At 34.5% G+C, this 16,053-nt stretch overlaps 1 protein-coding gene across 1 annotated transcript in view; it reads right to left on the bottom strand.

Annotated features, from left to right (window-relative positions):
• Nucleotides 1–587: 587 nt before the first annotated feature.
• LOC113502005 (lipoyltransferase 1, mitochondrial) overlaps nucleotides 588–16,053 on the bottom strand; it is a 29,177-nt gene continuing 13,711 nt past the window's right edge. The window contains exon 6 of the mRNA XM_026883359.1: nucleotides 588–711. Within this exon, the coding sequence (XP_026739160.1) occupies nucleotides 603–711 (109 nt within the window). The 3' untranslated portion in view covers nucleotides 588–602. The remainder of the gene's footprint in view (nucleotides 712–16,053) is intronic.

Raw genomic sequence — 16,053 nt, 5'->3', positions numbered from 1 at the left:
AACAAAATCAAAGAGTTTTTAATGTATTTGCTAAAAGAGTATTCTCATTAATTTTATAGGCACTATCACCATTGACTTTTGTTTAGACCGTGTGAACGTAATAATTAGAGGCAAAATATTGGTTTACTTAGCATTATGCCTCATTGTTGCATAAAACCATAATTCGCATTGTCTCATATAGTACATTATTCTAGATGGTCAGATTACTATCCAGATGACTTAGAACAATCATGAGATCGTATGCGATTTATGTATTCCTAAAATGAATTTACGTTCGCATATTCTAAGTATTATGCGAATATGTTAAGATTAAAATCAATTCGGCCTCTATCAAAGTCCGGTCGAAAACTCCTTTAAATAACTGTAAATGTATTTTATATCTCATATTATACTTGCTGTTGCTTGCGACTTTATCCATGTGATAGATACAAGACTGGTCATATACAAAGAATGCAAGGAAGTTACATTGTGACAATAAATTGAGATGTAAGCTATGATATTTTTCAAGTTGGCTCAAGCGACAGTAGAAATAAGTTTAAGAGTACATCGTGGACGAACAACATGACAAGTAGTTTGTATATTAAGATGTTTCATATATAATGTTACAAGTATGTTTCTGATGCAAATGAAGTCACGGGAGGTCGGCACAGTGCGCTATATTCCTCGGTAGATATCGACGCACCACATCGTGACACGAGATCGCCGCGTGCGCTGCCAAAGATTATAATAATATTAGATAAGACCACATTATTTATCATTATCTGTATCTTTGTAGCTTTCCATTATTAACCTCTTTTGACAAATAATATAAACAAACGTCACACTGTGGCTATGTCACTGTGGAGCTACGTGTATCGTTTAATCGTAGACGCAGTTGCAATTGCCCTCTATAAGCCTTTATCATAGCTACAATAATCTCCTATACTCGTAATTTATACGAGAAAATTCTGGATATTTCACATAATAGCACGTAATAATATAATGATAGTTATAATCGGTTATCTCGCATTCCGAACCATCCTTAATTCTTAGTTTATGTTTGCAAATTTCAAATAGCAAGGTCCATGCATTACGTATTATTATACGACTTATAATAATATTAGTTTGTAACGCAATTATAAGTTAAATATAATTAGAATCTTGTTCACATGATTCCTGCCAAAGCTAGAACGAGGTTAAAGGCTTTTATCTCGCGCATGCGCAGGCTGGGCCCGTCCCGGTCGTAACAGAAATGTCATGGCATTCATACCCACAAGGGCGAGAGCGTTTGATTTATCCTCGCAGTCTGTAATTATCGCTAAATAAAGGATATAGCACAGATAATAATGATTAATTATGAAAATTAGTTGGTCATGTTTGTGACCAAATAAGGTAAAACCAAAGCATGACAGAGGCGTGTAATTGGCGTGGAAATTAAAACAAGCTCACCGTTGTATTTTGAATAAAACAAGTCGGAACTAATTGATTGGAGACGCTCCCAGCGACGAAATAATGACGAAGTGCATTCTTGAGTAATGTTCTAACGTAAATGCGTTCTGGTTTCTGGTTATTGCACTTGTTGTAATTAGCAGCTGATTCCACAGGTGAACAATGTCTTAACTTATATTGTAACCGATTACAGGCAACATTACACTTTCTTTCTATCTGGACGTAAAATCTAGGTAGATATTACAAAGTAGCCCCGTTACAAAAAATATGTACATGCAAACTTAAAACCTCTAATTTAAAATAACGTTCTTTGGAAATATTTTTAAATAATATCGTTACCATGTGAACTGACTTTTGATTTTACGTGAAAAACTAAAACCCAACATTAAATTAAACTTTACAGTGCACAAGTACTGATGGTAATCGCCAATCCATTTTCCAGTTGACCATACAAATGTCACATGACCAGCTCTTACCAATTCCCAAGAGAAAAGAAAGTCTGGACATTTCGACAATTGACAGCTTGCTTTCTAAGTTAGGGTCGTAATTTGCTATCAACACAAGTCATGTAATTATTTGAACTAAGAACTATGTTCTGACCCCAGTGTTCGCAAAATTAAAGGCCTAATTGCACTCACGATAAAGCAATTTAGATTCGAGTAACAATCAAACAAATTACAAAGGTATTCGTTAAAAATACTGGTCTACATATTTCACACTTTTTTTAATTACTTTGAAACGTATTTTCTCTTTTATTTCGCAAATGTAAGTTACAATTTTGGGTGAGGTCACTTCAGTCTAGGTATAATTATTTCACCGACACGTAACAAACCACCACTCTGTAGAATCTTCACTTTTTTTTTGCATGAAGGTAAGACTCGTACGTAACCCATATATTTATTTCGCATCTTCAGCGGCCATCCAAAATCCTGTCATAAACTTCACATTATTGAACTATTTTCAATACAAAACGTACCTACAAGGCAGTGCTCATAAGAATTAAACATGACACAATAATTACTCGAATTTTCCATTAATAAGCATAATGAATAACGTCCAATACCGTTTCATTTATCATATCGATCTATATCGTTCGTTGCCCGAGACTGATGGGCGACGATTATTTCCTCGACCCGCACTAACTTAATTCTATTGTTCTATATTCACTTTCACGTATGTTACAGATCGCTACATAGATAAAGTCCGTCCGGAACTCTTAATAACAATGACATTTCCAGTGTAATAGATACTTTGTACCAGTGTAAGTGATTCTGGTCCAAGAAGAGGACTGATTGTTACGTAAGTGAATACTGGCCGGCTGGCCCAGATTTGTTTTACAACGAAATGCCAGCCTACTATAAGTAACAGATCGATTTCCTTTTGTTACGACTAAGCCTACGCATGCCAGTATTTTAACTTTTAATTGCTTTGGTTTCAAAAGGCTTTTTAATTCGACCCTTATGTATGTAGCGGTTGCGCAATATTAGTAGGTGACATGATGTGGGCAACAAATCAGCTGTGCGAATTTAATTGTGTGATGTATGATGCTTAGTTGACGATGTATTTCTAAATTACAATTACAGAATTTATTATAGTATAGTAAACCGAAGATTAATACTTATTCAGAAAAGCGGCAAGTAAAGAAATTTTCATTAAATAATAGGTTAGAGACCTGTTTCTCGTGTTTGTAACTAAGAGCGCAAAATCAATGTCCATAACTATTTGGATATACTTAGTTCGATTCCATCGTTTGGAAGTCACTAGCCTAGAACACTCCAAATCCCAGTGCATTTAATCAGTGGTACGATGATTAACCTTATTCTCATGAAAGAGCAAGTAAAACATACGTAAAGACATTTCTTTGACGTCACACATTCCGTGGTAGAAAATGTCGCAACAGGGCGACGGGCGTAGTAACAGTCACTTGAACGTGGAGTCCGCGGAAAATTCTTGAGGTCAGTAAGTTTCCCGATAGCCTTAACAATGAACCATGGAGACAAATGACGGGCGTTCTTATCTATTATGTGATGTCACTCGATGAATGCGCCGGCATAGTGGGGTGTTTAATACTTAACGATTATTAATGCTATTGGTAGTTGAAAAATCTATCCGTTGCTTTTTCTTGGTACCTGTACAGAATTGTTACAAACTTCTCTTCGTTTATTTGAAAATCTCCTCAAGATATTTTAGTCAATTCTGGATCATATTTTACGTCCGTGCAATGAAATGAATGCTTTTTCACGAAAGCGATAGTCGACTTCGACAATGAATAAGTAAAACAAATATTGATATTTATTTTTAAGAATATTTTTTTATTTAATAAGCACGAAGTCTATTTTAAAACGCTGTAAGTACATATCTATAAGCCGATGATATGCTGCAAATTCTTTGACTCCATCCAGAGCAAAGTACTTACTTTCTAATTTATTTATCGAAGTACCGATATTTAATCACTTTTATTTCAGTTAATCTCGATATTAAGGTTACTTGCATAATTTAGAACAGTTATAATTATAAGATTACTTTGATAATTGCCAAAGCCAATAAGTTCTCACGAATCTTCAATCTATGTAGATTTTAAACTTACGCAATTACAATACGGCTGGTAGACTTTACATTGCTCTTCAAGTACTTAATAGTTTTAATCGATTAAACATGAATCGGAAACTTAAACTTCAAGGTTATGACAAAAATAATAGAATTTCGTATATCGAATACGTTTAACAAAATTATAGTAACACAAACTTTTTTCATTGTTGGCATTCAAACATTTTCTTTTATTTTTTAAATTTGTAAAAAGATCAAATAACATATTAAAAATTATGAGTATTTAACAAACAGCGGTCCTTGCGCGGTTTTCAATTGGCTAAAAATAATCTTTAATATTCGAATCACGTCGTTCAATACTGGTTTCTTATCATTTATCATCTCGAGACGCTATCTCCAAGGATCCATTTCATACGATTACCGTACGCTATGGTTATGTATTCAGCGAGTACTTTCACATGATTAATGTAACCCCACTTATAACTTCATAACTATTTCATTGATTTATTATAGTCAACGGTTAATGTAAACATTATCAATGTGCCACGCGCGTTCACCTCTGAGATTAACTAAGGTGAGCGCGTGTTTTAGAATGAGATACTACAATCAACGTAATGTGGATTAATATACAATTATAGCAGAAAAACAAAATCGTAAAATCGCGAATATTGTTCAACATTCCACGATCCGATAGCTTTCATAAAAATATTTTTAAACTTACTCGTTCAAGGCCAGAGGTCATGTGAACAGAATCTTTATTATAAAAACAAAAGTTTTAAAATAAAAGAGAAACAGCGTTTATAATATTTGCAATAGCAGTAATTACATCGTTTTGGCTAACACTGGTGTCGTAAACTGGCTGGTTTCACGACATATGGGTTTTAATCCCCGTAGCGAATCGCGGGCCGCGACGTCGGCATTACAAAGGGTGCTGTGTCGCCTGGGTCACGATAATGGCGCAATTCGACCTCATTAATAAGTATATACTGTGGTATATTATGCATGTAAGCCGTTAAATAGTGTATGCAAATGTATCATCGTATTTAAGCGACGTCCTGAAGGTCTACCGCCCGACTTAGGTGCGTAACATGTCAAGGCTTTTACCTTGTCAGCATTGTTGCTAACGAACTCACCTCTGAATTATATTTAAAGGTAATTATTATTTACGCATTTAAATTTATTAAATGCGAAAATTCAATTGCTTAATTCGTTTGCATAGGCGTGTAAAACCACAGCCTAAGCGTACATAAGCAAAATAAAATCCTATCAAATTTAAATGACAACAAAAATGACTTCTCGGTGAAGCAATTTATAATGCATGCGTTTGTAAATTGATCCGAGTAAATTGTCACATAAAAAATATGGGAATTACATATTTCATGAAAATCGTCATATAAAAGAATGCTCTTCCAAACGTTCAGCTAGAAGAATAATACACTCGACCCGTAGGTACCTAATCAATCATTGACTACAACAATTCAACTAATTCAAGTTATATAACAACATTCAACACACTCTAATTACAATAACATTAACCTAATTGCACCTCCGCTAATTGTCCATAGCGTGCATATAATCACCTAATAGAGTGGCTAAAGATCTAACCGACGAGCAACGACTAAGTAGGGGTCAGTCAAAGTTCACCGCGTCTGCGCCCGCGCCGCCCCGCCCAACAGTTCACAAGCTCTTGCAACATGTATCAAGAATGCTGGTACCAAGGAGTCATCATACATACGAAACTTGTACATATTTATTGCAATTCTATTATGAAGGTGTAAAAGGTGACAAGTTTTGGCAGTGCCGATGTCGCCAAAGGTAGAGGAATTAAAGGGAAGAGATTTTATGAAACTATGTATCTTTTGATTGACAGTTTGCAGAGGCAATTATTTGACGGCTAAACACCATTGGTACTAAACTAAAAATCGGAATTCAGTACGGGGCGGAATAAAATGAATTTCTAAAAGCTGTTAGTAAAATGCTTAAGAAAATAGAAATACTTAATATCAAATTTAATCTAATTGTCATTCATGCATTCATTCTCCATTGTAAATGAATTGTTTTTTTCACCGTCGCTTTTTGTTAATAAAGTGCATATACAACAACGCCTATGTGCTTTTTTTCTTAACTTCGCTATAGTTTTGTACAATGAATACCTCACTGACCTTATCTAGCAACAAGAGAGAGGTTACAATAATATAATTATTTCATTTCAAAGGCGTCTCTTAAGCGGTTTTTTTACCAGTAAAGATAAACCAAAACGTGACACATATTAAAATAAAAACAAAACTCGATTACCGCATGGCAACTAATGATAACAGTTAGTTTATACTTCATGAAGGTTTTAGTAATTTTAAAGTCATATCAAAGGTCATAGAACATATCATTTTGGCTAAATAAGGTTTAACATCGATATTAGCAATCATTCATTCATATCTGATAGATCTGTATCCGTTGGTAAAGTGAGAGTCTATGCAACGATAAATTAAGTTGCAATATAATACAAGTTAATTCATAGAAGTGTATCGGACGCTTCAGTGCTGCCGATGTAACTTGGCACGTCGTGAAACAGCTACAAAATATAGCTGTCTCTGTTTCACACATCTAGTTTGTATTGTTCCATCTCGCTCTAAGAAACTTTTATTCTTATTCCGAAGCGCCAAGTTACATGCGGTAGTGTACGTGTGAACGTTCATGTAAGCCAGTTTGAGTGAAATGAGTCACATGTTCAGGCTGCCCGAGTTTCATATGAGATAATAAAATTATGAACAAGCCGCACCCGCTACCCTACCCATGATACTTATCCTGTATCTAAGTCATAACACTCATACCATGTCAGTTCAAATCTAGTAAAACTAGGTTGAGTATAGCATTATTTCTCAGCAAATCTTAACAACATATTTACCCTACTTAGTGAACATGCTTGAAGTTTGTATTAAGGATAGTTTTATAATCGACCCAATCGGTGGTTATTGGGTGGACAGGAGGCTTATAAAGACCGGGCGGAAAAATACCGCTATGGCCGCTCCAAACCAAGGTACATGCGTAGCTGTAAGACTTCTACAACTCGAACATTCTTACAACCAGGGCTAGTCTTAGCTCCCCGAACAAATCTGACACCGTCCCGATGTAAGGACTTTAATTCTTGTATCGCATAAGGTTTCGGACTCATAAAAGTCACATTCACAAACACCCATCTCAATCATTCATGGATCACTCAAACGCTTGTCCTACGCGGGGAATCCACCCGCGACTCGTTTAGCGTGGTGGCCTGTACCACTCAGCTATAAGGGCAGTCAACATTATAATTAAGAAAAAAATACTAATCAGTTGAAGAATGCTCTATATTCTCGCAAAATCCAAATAAAAATTGTATAAATAAACAGAGCAACACATCTAATATTGAACTAGTAATCTATATCTACGATCGATAGGCACTAATTGAGAACCGTCTGAAGATAAGGCACCAACAACAATATGTTTTGGCACTAATATATTACGTGCACGCGACGCGATGGTGGCCACTAGATATGGATGAAGGATCCTTTGTTACCACCCACTTATCTTGGTGACTGTAAGTCTGAAAATGTTCATTATGACCTAGTTGCTAATTGTATTTTTTTTCAATTATGACTTGCTTAATTAGATGATTATAATTTGTAGTTTTTGTTTTTCGCGGAGAAAGAATATCAAAATTTGTCCGCATCGGGAATATAAGAACGGGAAGTGTGGGCGTTTTACGTATCTTACTAAAACCAATGCGTAGGTCAATGTCAATACAAATTGGAGGATTCCTTGTCGGATTTAGCTGTTGTTTATCGAGCTAGTGTTTAATTAATAACAAGAAATTTTCTTAGATAACACAAGCAGTAAAGTCCTAAAAGTGACAGTGGAAAAGTAAAAGTGTCCAATAAAAAGAGTAAAGAGCTTCACATATTCAAAGAGCGTCCATTTATTAGATGATTAGAACGATATTACGTGAAGTCATCATTTTAAAGATAATTATTGTATTACGCTTCTAATTCATATGATTTACACAGCAATATGTGTTTTATTTATAATCATTTGTGTAACTCTTCTTAATAGTAAACACTGAATGCCATCTAAATAACAGTGGCTGTCTATTAAATTCAGTAATTCACAATTTATTTCTAGTTTATAATGCGTAAAACATTTTGCGTTTACCACCTATGTTGCATAAATTCGTCCTTGGATCGTAAGTGACAAGCAACGGGATTTGTTCATACCAAAGTGTATTAACTGCACAGTTTATTTAAATTACCTAATATGAACCTGAATGTCGTAGGTAGGTTGCAGGTTCAAACCCAACTCTTGTTCGCAAGATACCACAGCCCAGTGGAGAACATCAAAACACCGCAAGGGAAACCGGTATTCAAAATATTCGCATCTCTTAACTTATATGTATGTATTTGTTCATCCAAAAACATAAAATATATTAACAAAAATCGCCAGTCTGTAAAACAGTTTGAAGGCGATTTGATTTTATCTTTACAATCTAACAAATTAATCTGAATGTGATTTCAGATTGACAGACCTGCAGAGTGAAACAGGTAAAGTAATCCAAGCTCAATCCTACTTCGGAAAATACCTATGTCCAGCACAAAGACCTTAACAAACTGGTATAATTGAAATGTATTCAATATCAATCTACATTATAATAAAATCTATAGATGAATACCCACTTCAGACTGGACAGTGCTGTGGTCAATAGCACGTTATCTCTACAAACTATCATTGCAGACTTGAGCAAGAAAGTTACGTGATCGCGTGTGAACATCAATTATAGTTTTTACTTCCCAATTGATGTGATTCTGTCCCAATAGATCATCAATGAATGACAAATATTAAGCGCTACTCTTTCTGGTTTTTAAAAAAAGATTGGTTACACAAATCTCTTATTTTACGAGATGCCATGCCGTATAGTGTCCCCTTCAAAATTGGTAATAGTAATATTTTAAGAGTGCATGGTATGGTATTGCCACTGGATGAAACGAAATGTTTTTGTTCAATAATTCTAATGCATTTTTTAAAGATGGTAGGTACTAAGCCACACCAGGCTGGCGATACAGATAACACAGTTTATCTGAGTATTAAAATATGCACCGATAACATATAATAAATTGTAATAATAAGATATAGAACACATCCCATGTGGAAAATGTAATCATTTCACGATACAAATGGGAATTCCAGAACCAATAAAGCTTCTAGAAGAATAAACTTGTTTTAGTAATTGAAGAACAAAACCAGTCATTTAGAATGTCTTGCAACAGACAATATGTTGTTGAAATGTAAATTGTGAGTGATGGCTCGTTCTGATTGCCTAATCGCCGAACATTACCGTATAACGTCGCCGGGGGCCGGCGCATCGTGACGGGCATCTAACAGAAGATTTATAAGCCAATTGTACCAATTATAACATGAATAATACCGATGATATCACAAAAAACAAGTGTATGTCGTCAAAAACCAAAAGACGTCGCTCGAATGTTACGTAAATACTATAGCTATAAGCATTATCTTCTAACTCTGATACGATTATCTGATAAAGTCGGATAGTGTTGTTCATGCAACTCTAAGGTACTCTCGCGTAAATCTTAAGATGTTCATCTTTCTTGACGGCATGGGAAACTGTCTTTATGAAATCAGTTACCGAGAATTTTCTAATACTCATTATAAAGTTATTCGTTTCACAAACGGTGCTGATGCTACTATATAATGAGTAATTTCTTAGACTTTGAACTTTTGACGTCAGTGCGAGACTTGAAGCTTTTCCTTAGTCCAAATTAATGAATTTACTGGCCAAGCTGAGTGGTACAGGTAAACCACGGCAATTGAGTTCGACTTTGCGTGACTTGAATCTTTGTAAAACCGACGGCCGTACAAAAAATAAGTTCCTTAATGCGGGAGCCGATTTTTATAAATAATATTTTCCGGTCCATTTTTAACACTGTGATCTTGTGACCGAAATATTTAAAAGACAAGTTATTCTTAGAATAACTGTAGGTATTATAGTATCTTATATTATAAGGCACATTTATGTAGGACGAGTGTCGTGTCCACTGATTGGCCGGCCGGCGGGCTGGGGGCGCCATTATCAATGCTTGATAACCCCTCGGAGGAGGCCAGGTCTTGACATATCTTGCTAACACGACATAAGCGATCATAGGAATAGAAAGAATACGGCATAATCCATATCTAAGTCATAACAACGGAAACTCCACGATTAATGATGTTGTGCTTGCAAATTGCAAGACTTCAAACATCGCCTCGATTTCATTCTTCTTTTTTTCTATACTCCATTTGGTAGGTAAAGGAAAAGAAGGTAATCAATCTTGGTGTTGAAAAATTATCAGTTGAAAAATATAATGTAATTAAAAAGAAACGTAAATCAAGAATAAAAATGCAAAAAACTAAATATATCGGTCGCATATTAACAGACATAATATGGAATGGACTTTAGACTTACAAATCTATACAGATAAAAAAGTACATGTTTTGCTTAACATTAGCTAAATTGTACAATATTTATTCCTCATTATAATCTACCATTTTGTCGGACATAACAAACCAAGTGATTGAGCGCATGTAACCGTATACAATATATATCATTATTATATGTTTAATAAAGCGCGTAATTACTGTAGATAAGTTTTAATAAAACCTTAATGCGCAGTAGCGAAAGATAATATTAGCAATCACCGACTAAAGTTATCTACACACGAATGTATCTAGAATATGCAGAAACATTGTTTTATAATTTATAACGTGTGGTGAATTTGTTGTTTTAAGATTTAGATTCAAGAGTAGCCCTCTTAAACAAAGTTGCCGTTTTTAAACGAAGACTGGCATCTGTGCTCTGCGATCTTATTTCCAGGACTTAAAATCTCACTTAATCTTAAGTCGTCACCCTTGATCCTAAGAAGGATTTTAGTCGACATCCCTTCGCTATAGTTTCGCTTTGAAAACTGTTTTGTTATAATGTTCGTAATGAATACCTAAATAATAAATCATAAAGTAAATTTTGTCACTAGATTTATTGTTTATACAAAATTACGTTTATTGCGTGCTTTAAGTCGACGTTGGGCACCACTATATAGAGGAATTTTGCAACTATAGAATTTTTGTTCTTAACGAGAATTAAGAGACAACCTACGTTGACTACTAACACCAACTACTCAATATTATCTATTTAAATCTTTGTTTACTAATTAGCAGAGATAAAATGTTCTTGTAGGTAAAGGCACCACATAGGTAGGCATTTAAGCCTTTTATCTAAATAAATCTTAATCAACAGAATTCTACCATTTTTACCTCATTAGCAACGATTAAAACTAAAACATTCGTAGCAAAACATCAGTTTCCACAACTTTTTATGACCAAAAAGTAATAGGAAAATAGAGGAGTGGTTTTGGACTTCTTACGCAATATTTATACTGTAAATTTAACAAAAATACGTGAGACCTATTCCTTTAAATGCAAAGCATCCGGTATTAAACAGTAGACTGGTATTCGGCACACGATATGTGAGTACGTTCTCGGTCAGTTCATTGATAGATATGATTAGATGTTAGCGACAATTGTAATTGAGACATTATTAAATTCCTATACGTTGGCAGGAAAAGTGGCCAGACAGCTCACTAGACTTGTCAGTCAAGCACATGCGGTAAGACCGAGAAAAGAAAGTTTATCGTGAAGACTAGTTCCGTTGCTTATCATTTGTCACTCGCTTTTGAAGTTATGATATACTAGGCAATTACAGATAGGATCATTTGATGTGTGTGAGACACATAAATAATATTCTTCCTCATATCAATTTGGATACTAATATCTAGCTTTCTCTAGAGGTAGAGTTACCTAACATATGTTTTTGAGAAAAATTTACAACTTTCAAAGTAAACACTTACTTTACCTTTATTCAAATATCTTCTTAATTAATTAACAATAATGACAATGTTTAGAACGGCACAGTATATAATCCTGTATCTGATACAGCTAGTCACGGTCGTATGTGCCTGCTCTACTGGAACAACTATCACTTTCAATTTCGAATGAGGAATGGAAATCACTTTTCACTTATAGACACGTGTTTCTCTCTTCCTTTTAGCGAGAGTGAAGAAAACAATTATTTCTTTCATGTGCCGTATCTCGGTCATTCCTTATCAATCAGTAATCTACATATGTCTATAAAATGCTATGGAAGTCATTTTCTACTTGTAACTGTAAAAAGAGGGTCTCTTTCCACGTCTAAACTCTGATTTAAGAGGTTGTGTTACACCTCAAGATCATCGCTATTTAATAGGTACCTATATACAGTCTGTTTATTTCATTTTTAAATAATTAGTGAGCTTTTAAAGCTATATTGTTTCGTCCCGGCAAATATTTATTTGGATATGTCGAAAACACTGACTTTAGACATTCTATTTTGTCTACAGATAAACAAATTTCCTAATACCAAGAACAGATATTAAATCAACTTTTATTGGGTCAATAATATTGTCAGTTGGTTAATTTAAATGATATGTCTGCACTAATGGGCGCCTAGCAAACAGGAACATTTCACAATGTGTATTGTACAATGTTTGTCCCGTGCCCCGAGACAGACTGTACAAGACTTGGCCAGGTGGCTTGCACCAGTCGACACCTACGATAGATGTAAATTGTGTTACGAAATTCACTTGAGAAAATAAATTAAAGAAAATAGATCGGGACATAACCAACCGTTAAACATTCATAAAGGTTAAACTTCTTACAAAACACCACTAAAAAGGGCAGTTGGTAAACTATTTTTCTTGTAAATCTGCCCATCATAATCAAATAATCATAAATAATATTCAGTAGATAAATAAAATTTTCCAATACAAACATTTTTTTAAATTATATTGATAAATAAACTGGATCTATCTGCCTTATACTAATCTACAATCAGTAGCGATTAGCATTTAGGTTAATTAAAAGTTGTACATATATAGACTCATTAATCTATACCTACATGTATAATCGGTTTATATAACGAAATGTTCTTAAAAACAATTGATATCGTGGCACAGTCTACCAATCGGTATCAGATAAGACCGTCTCCTGCAAATAGGACGCGGTGATACGAGAACAGCTATCTGCGGTCTCACCATGAGAGGTTATTATCAACTGCTTGGTGGTATTCAATTTTTATAATAACCTTAATATATCACTAGCTATGCCAATGAATGATTCGTGAAAAAGTTACTTCAGTCAGTATTTTTATGCCATACCTATCTCAAAAACAACGTGATTCTCTAAATCGCCACGATAGTATAGACGTTTAAGATCGAATATTTGAATGTAGAGCTTAATTTGTGCATTACGTATACGGAAATTTCAAGCCAGTAATCATCTAGTCATATTAACAAAATTACTGCCATAATTTTATATATTTTCTTATATTACGTTCCATACATAAAACCCGTGAATCAATTATTTATAAGAAGCAGCTTATTACGAAATGAATAACAAGTTTTTATACTCAATAACAAAGAATCAAAACGAATTAAACAGGAAATGCTTATAGATGCCTTACAAAGTGAAATAAGAGGTCAACTAATTACTAATTTACATAATGACAAGAAAACAGTTCCTGATCAGAGAATAAAGACGTAGGTATAGGCGTATGAACTTGCTCTATGTATAATTCATGACGGCGGCAAAGGTAAGTATCAGATGAAGCTTCGTTTACACTGCGACAATATATTTATTATGAAAAAGAGTCACCTTTTAACATTGATTCCACCTCTGCAAAGCCTTACTTTATAGTGGTAGTTAGGAATGATTTTTTTTTTATAGAGCCACGCGCTATGTAGTTTAATATTTGTAAAACCTCGTAAAATTCCCGGGTTTTATAAATATTAGAGTGACAAAGATACCACTAAGTAAGCATTTATGGATCTCGTAGTTGCTTGTCCAGTGGGTTTGGCGTTGTAACTCAGCTATCCTTGCAGTCCATACGCAGATAGATAGTTTACACTTAATGATGGCACTCATCATGAATAGCTAACGACGAGATATTTATTATGACGTTCAGACGCTTTCCAGAAATTCTACCGCCACATTTAGGCTGATGTAGAGATGGAAGCAAGAGCGCTACTCAATGTCTGTTTTTCAAAAATGCAGTCCAACTTCAATATGACGTGCTATTAAGTTTTCGGGCAAAAGACGAATGGCCTTAGCAATCACAAACTACCCGTTTTGTACCGCAATAAGGCCCTTTATCCACGATACCACGTTGCTACAAGCTTGGCGATTCCGTAGAGATTTTTTCCAACCTTCTAGAGTCTAGGGAGAGACTAAACAAACTCATAAAATTTCATTTGAAACCGTGTTTAACACTAAAGTTGTCAAGTACCTGCGATTTACATCGCTTCATAAGTAAAGTCATGTGGTCATGTTACTTTAAGGAAACCATTAGTAAATGCACTATCTATTCCATTCTCTATACACGTCCGTAGTTCGCAACAAAGCTACGGAAAATACCGATCTCTCAGAAGATACCCTTATCTGAGTGGATTCTGGAAGCGTCGCGACGCTCCTCAATGAAAGTTATTCATTTGTTGTACGGACTTAGCATCAAAAATAGTCTATGACAGTAGAATTATTGCGCAATTTCTGCACTACAATTGTAGAGTTGATGTTTGTTTAAATTGGCAATATCGGTGTTATTTTGATTTGTTTGCTGCCGTTATTAGATCCATAATGCTGTGTAAAACCTACTTTTTTATATGTTATAGCTACTATCACTAAACTGGAGAATTGCTCATAATTTCCCGAAATGCTGAACTTAGGTCCACATAAAACATTTTCCAACAACACATAACCGTCCATGAACTTATAAAAAATACCATTCTACTTAAAAGCTATTCGATAACGACTAGGGCGGCACTTAACAAAACACAATCAAATAATTCATCTTCATAAAAAGGGCAAACAATTCTCCGAAATTGTTACAAGAAAAATTCCTTAGCCTGCTCAAATGTCAGGGTTAAGAGTTAAAAAAAATAAAGATTCCATTGTGAACTCGCGGGGAATCCGTTGCTAATAATAATAATACGATCTAAACTCACCGATCTATTATATTTTGGCATTGGAACGTATAATAGCAGAAACGTGACCTGTTCTAATTTGTAAATGGATTTGACAGACGTCTTTAGAAGCCAGTCTTTGCGGGCTAGTAACTAGATACTGGTTATGGAAACTACTTTTATGACTATTTATATATAGATAATGAATTTTTATGTCCTCAACGAAGTCGAAAAGCTAAGGAATTCGTAGAAGCAGAAGCACAAAATATTAAGTCGAGTAGTAACATTTAAAACCTGCGCTGAGCCTAACTGCATGGTTGGAAAAGGAAGCATTAAATTAGCACTTTATGAAAACTTGTGATGACTGCTCAAAGCTTCCCATTATGAAAAGAGTGCTCAAACGTGTATAAATCATATTTTTATGATGAAGTAAAATAAAAGTCAATTTATTGACCAGTTTGGTCTTGAAACATTATTATAAGTATATAAAAAAAAGCAATAAAAGAGAAACGCTACCAACAAAACATCATATATTCATGTAGGTAGCTAATTAAAATACAAACGTCTATCACAACGGGACAGGAAGAAAAACATCCGCAAAAATCATTTACATAACTCAAAGCCTGCCAAATATTGTTAAATAAAATTATAACCGCGATTATAATACATGAATACCAACGTAACACTCCATTTTGTAATACAGACATCTGATTAGCTGTTATAACATAAGCTACGGAAATTAACGCCAGTATTAGCACCTAATCCATTATTTAATAACTTAATAACATTGTTTCATGTTTATGTCTGATTCATCCATCATTCTCGTATTAGCTGATCCTAGTTTATCTTGCTTTGTCTCAGCGGCAGCGTCGTGACAAGATCAGCCTTCGTGTTGACACACGGGCTGGATAAATTAGAATACAATAGACTAATACACCTCATATGTAATTAATATGCAAACATATAAACATATACACGCTTGAATAATCTGTCGAATTAAGTTTGGTAC

This window comes from Trichoplusia ni, chromosome 16 (assembly GCF_003590095.1).
Source record: "Trichoplusia ni isolate ovarian cell line Hi5 chromosome 16, tn1, whole genome shotgun sequence".
NCBI classification, from domain to species: Eukaryota; Metazoa; Arthropoda; class Insecta; order Lepidoptera; family Noctuidae; genus Trichoplusia; species Trichoplusia ni.
The sequence above is the reverse complement of the archived record's forward strand: the minus strand, read 5'-3'. Positions and strand labels throughout refer to the sequence as shown.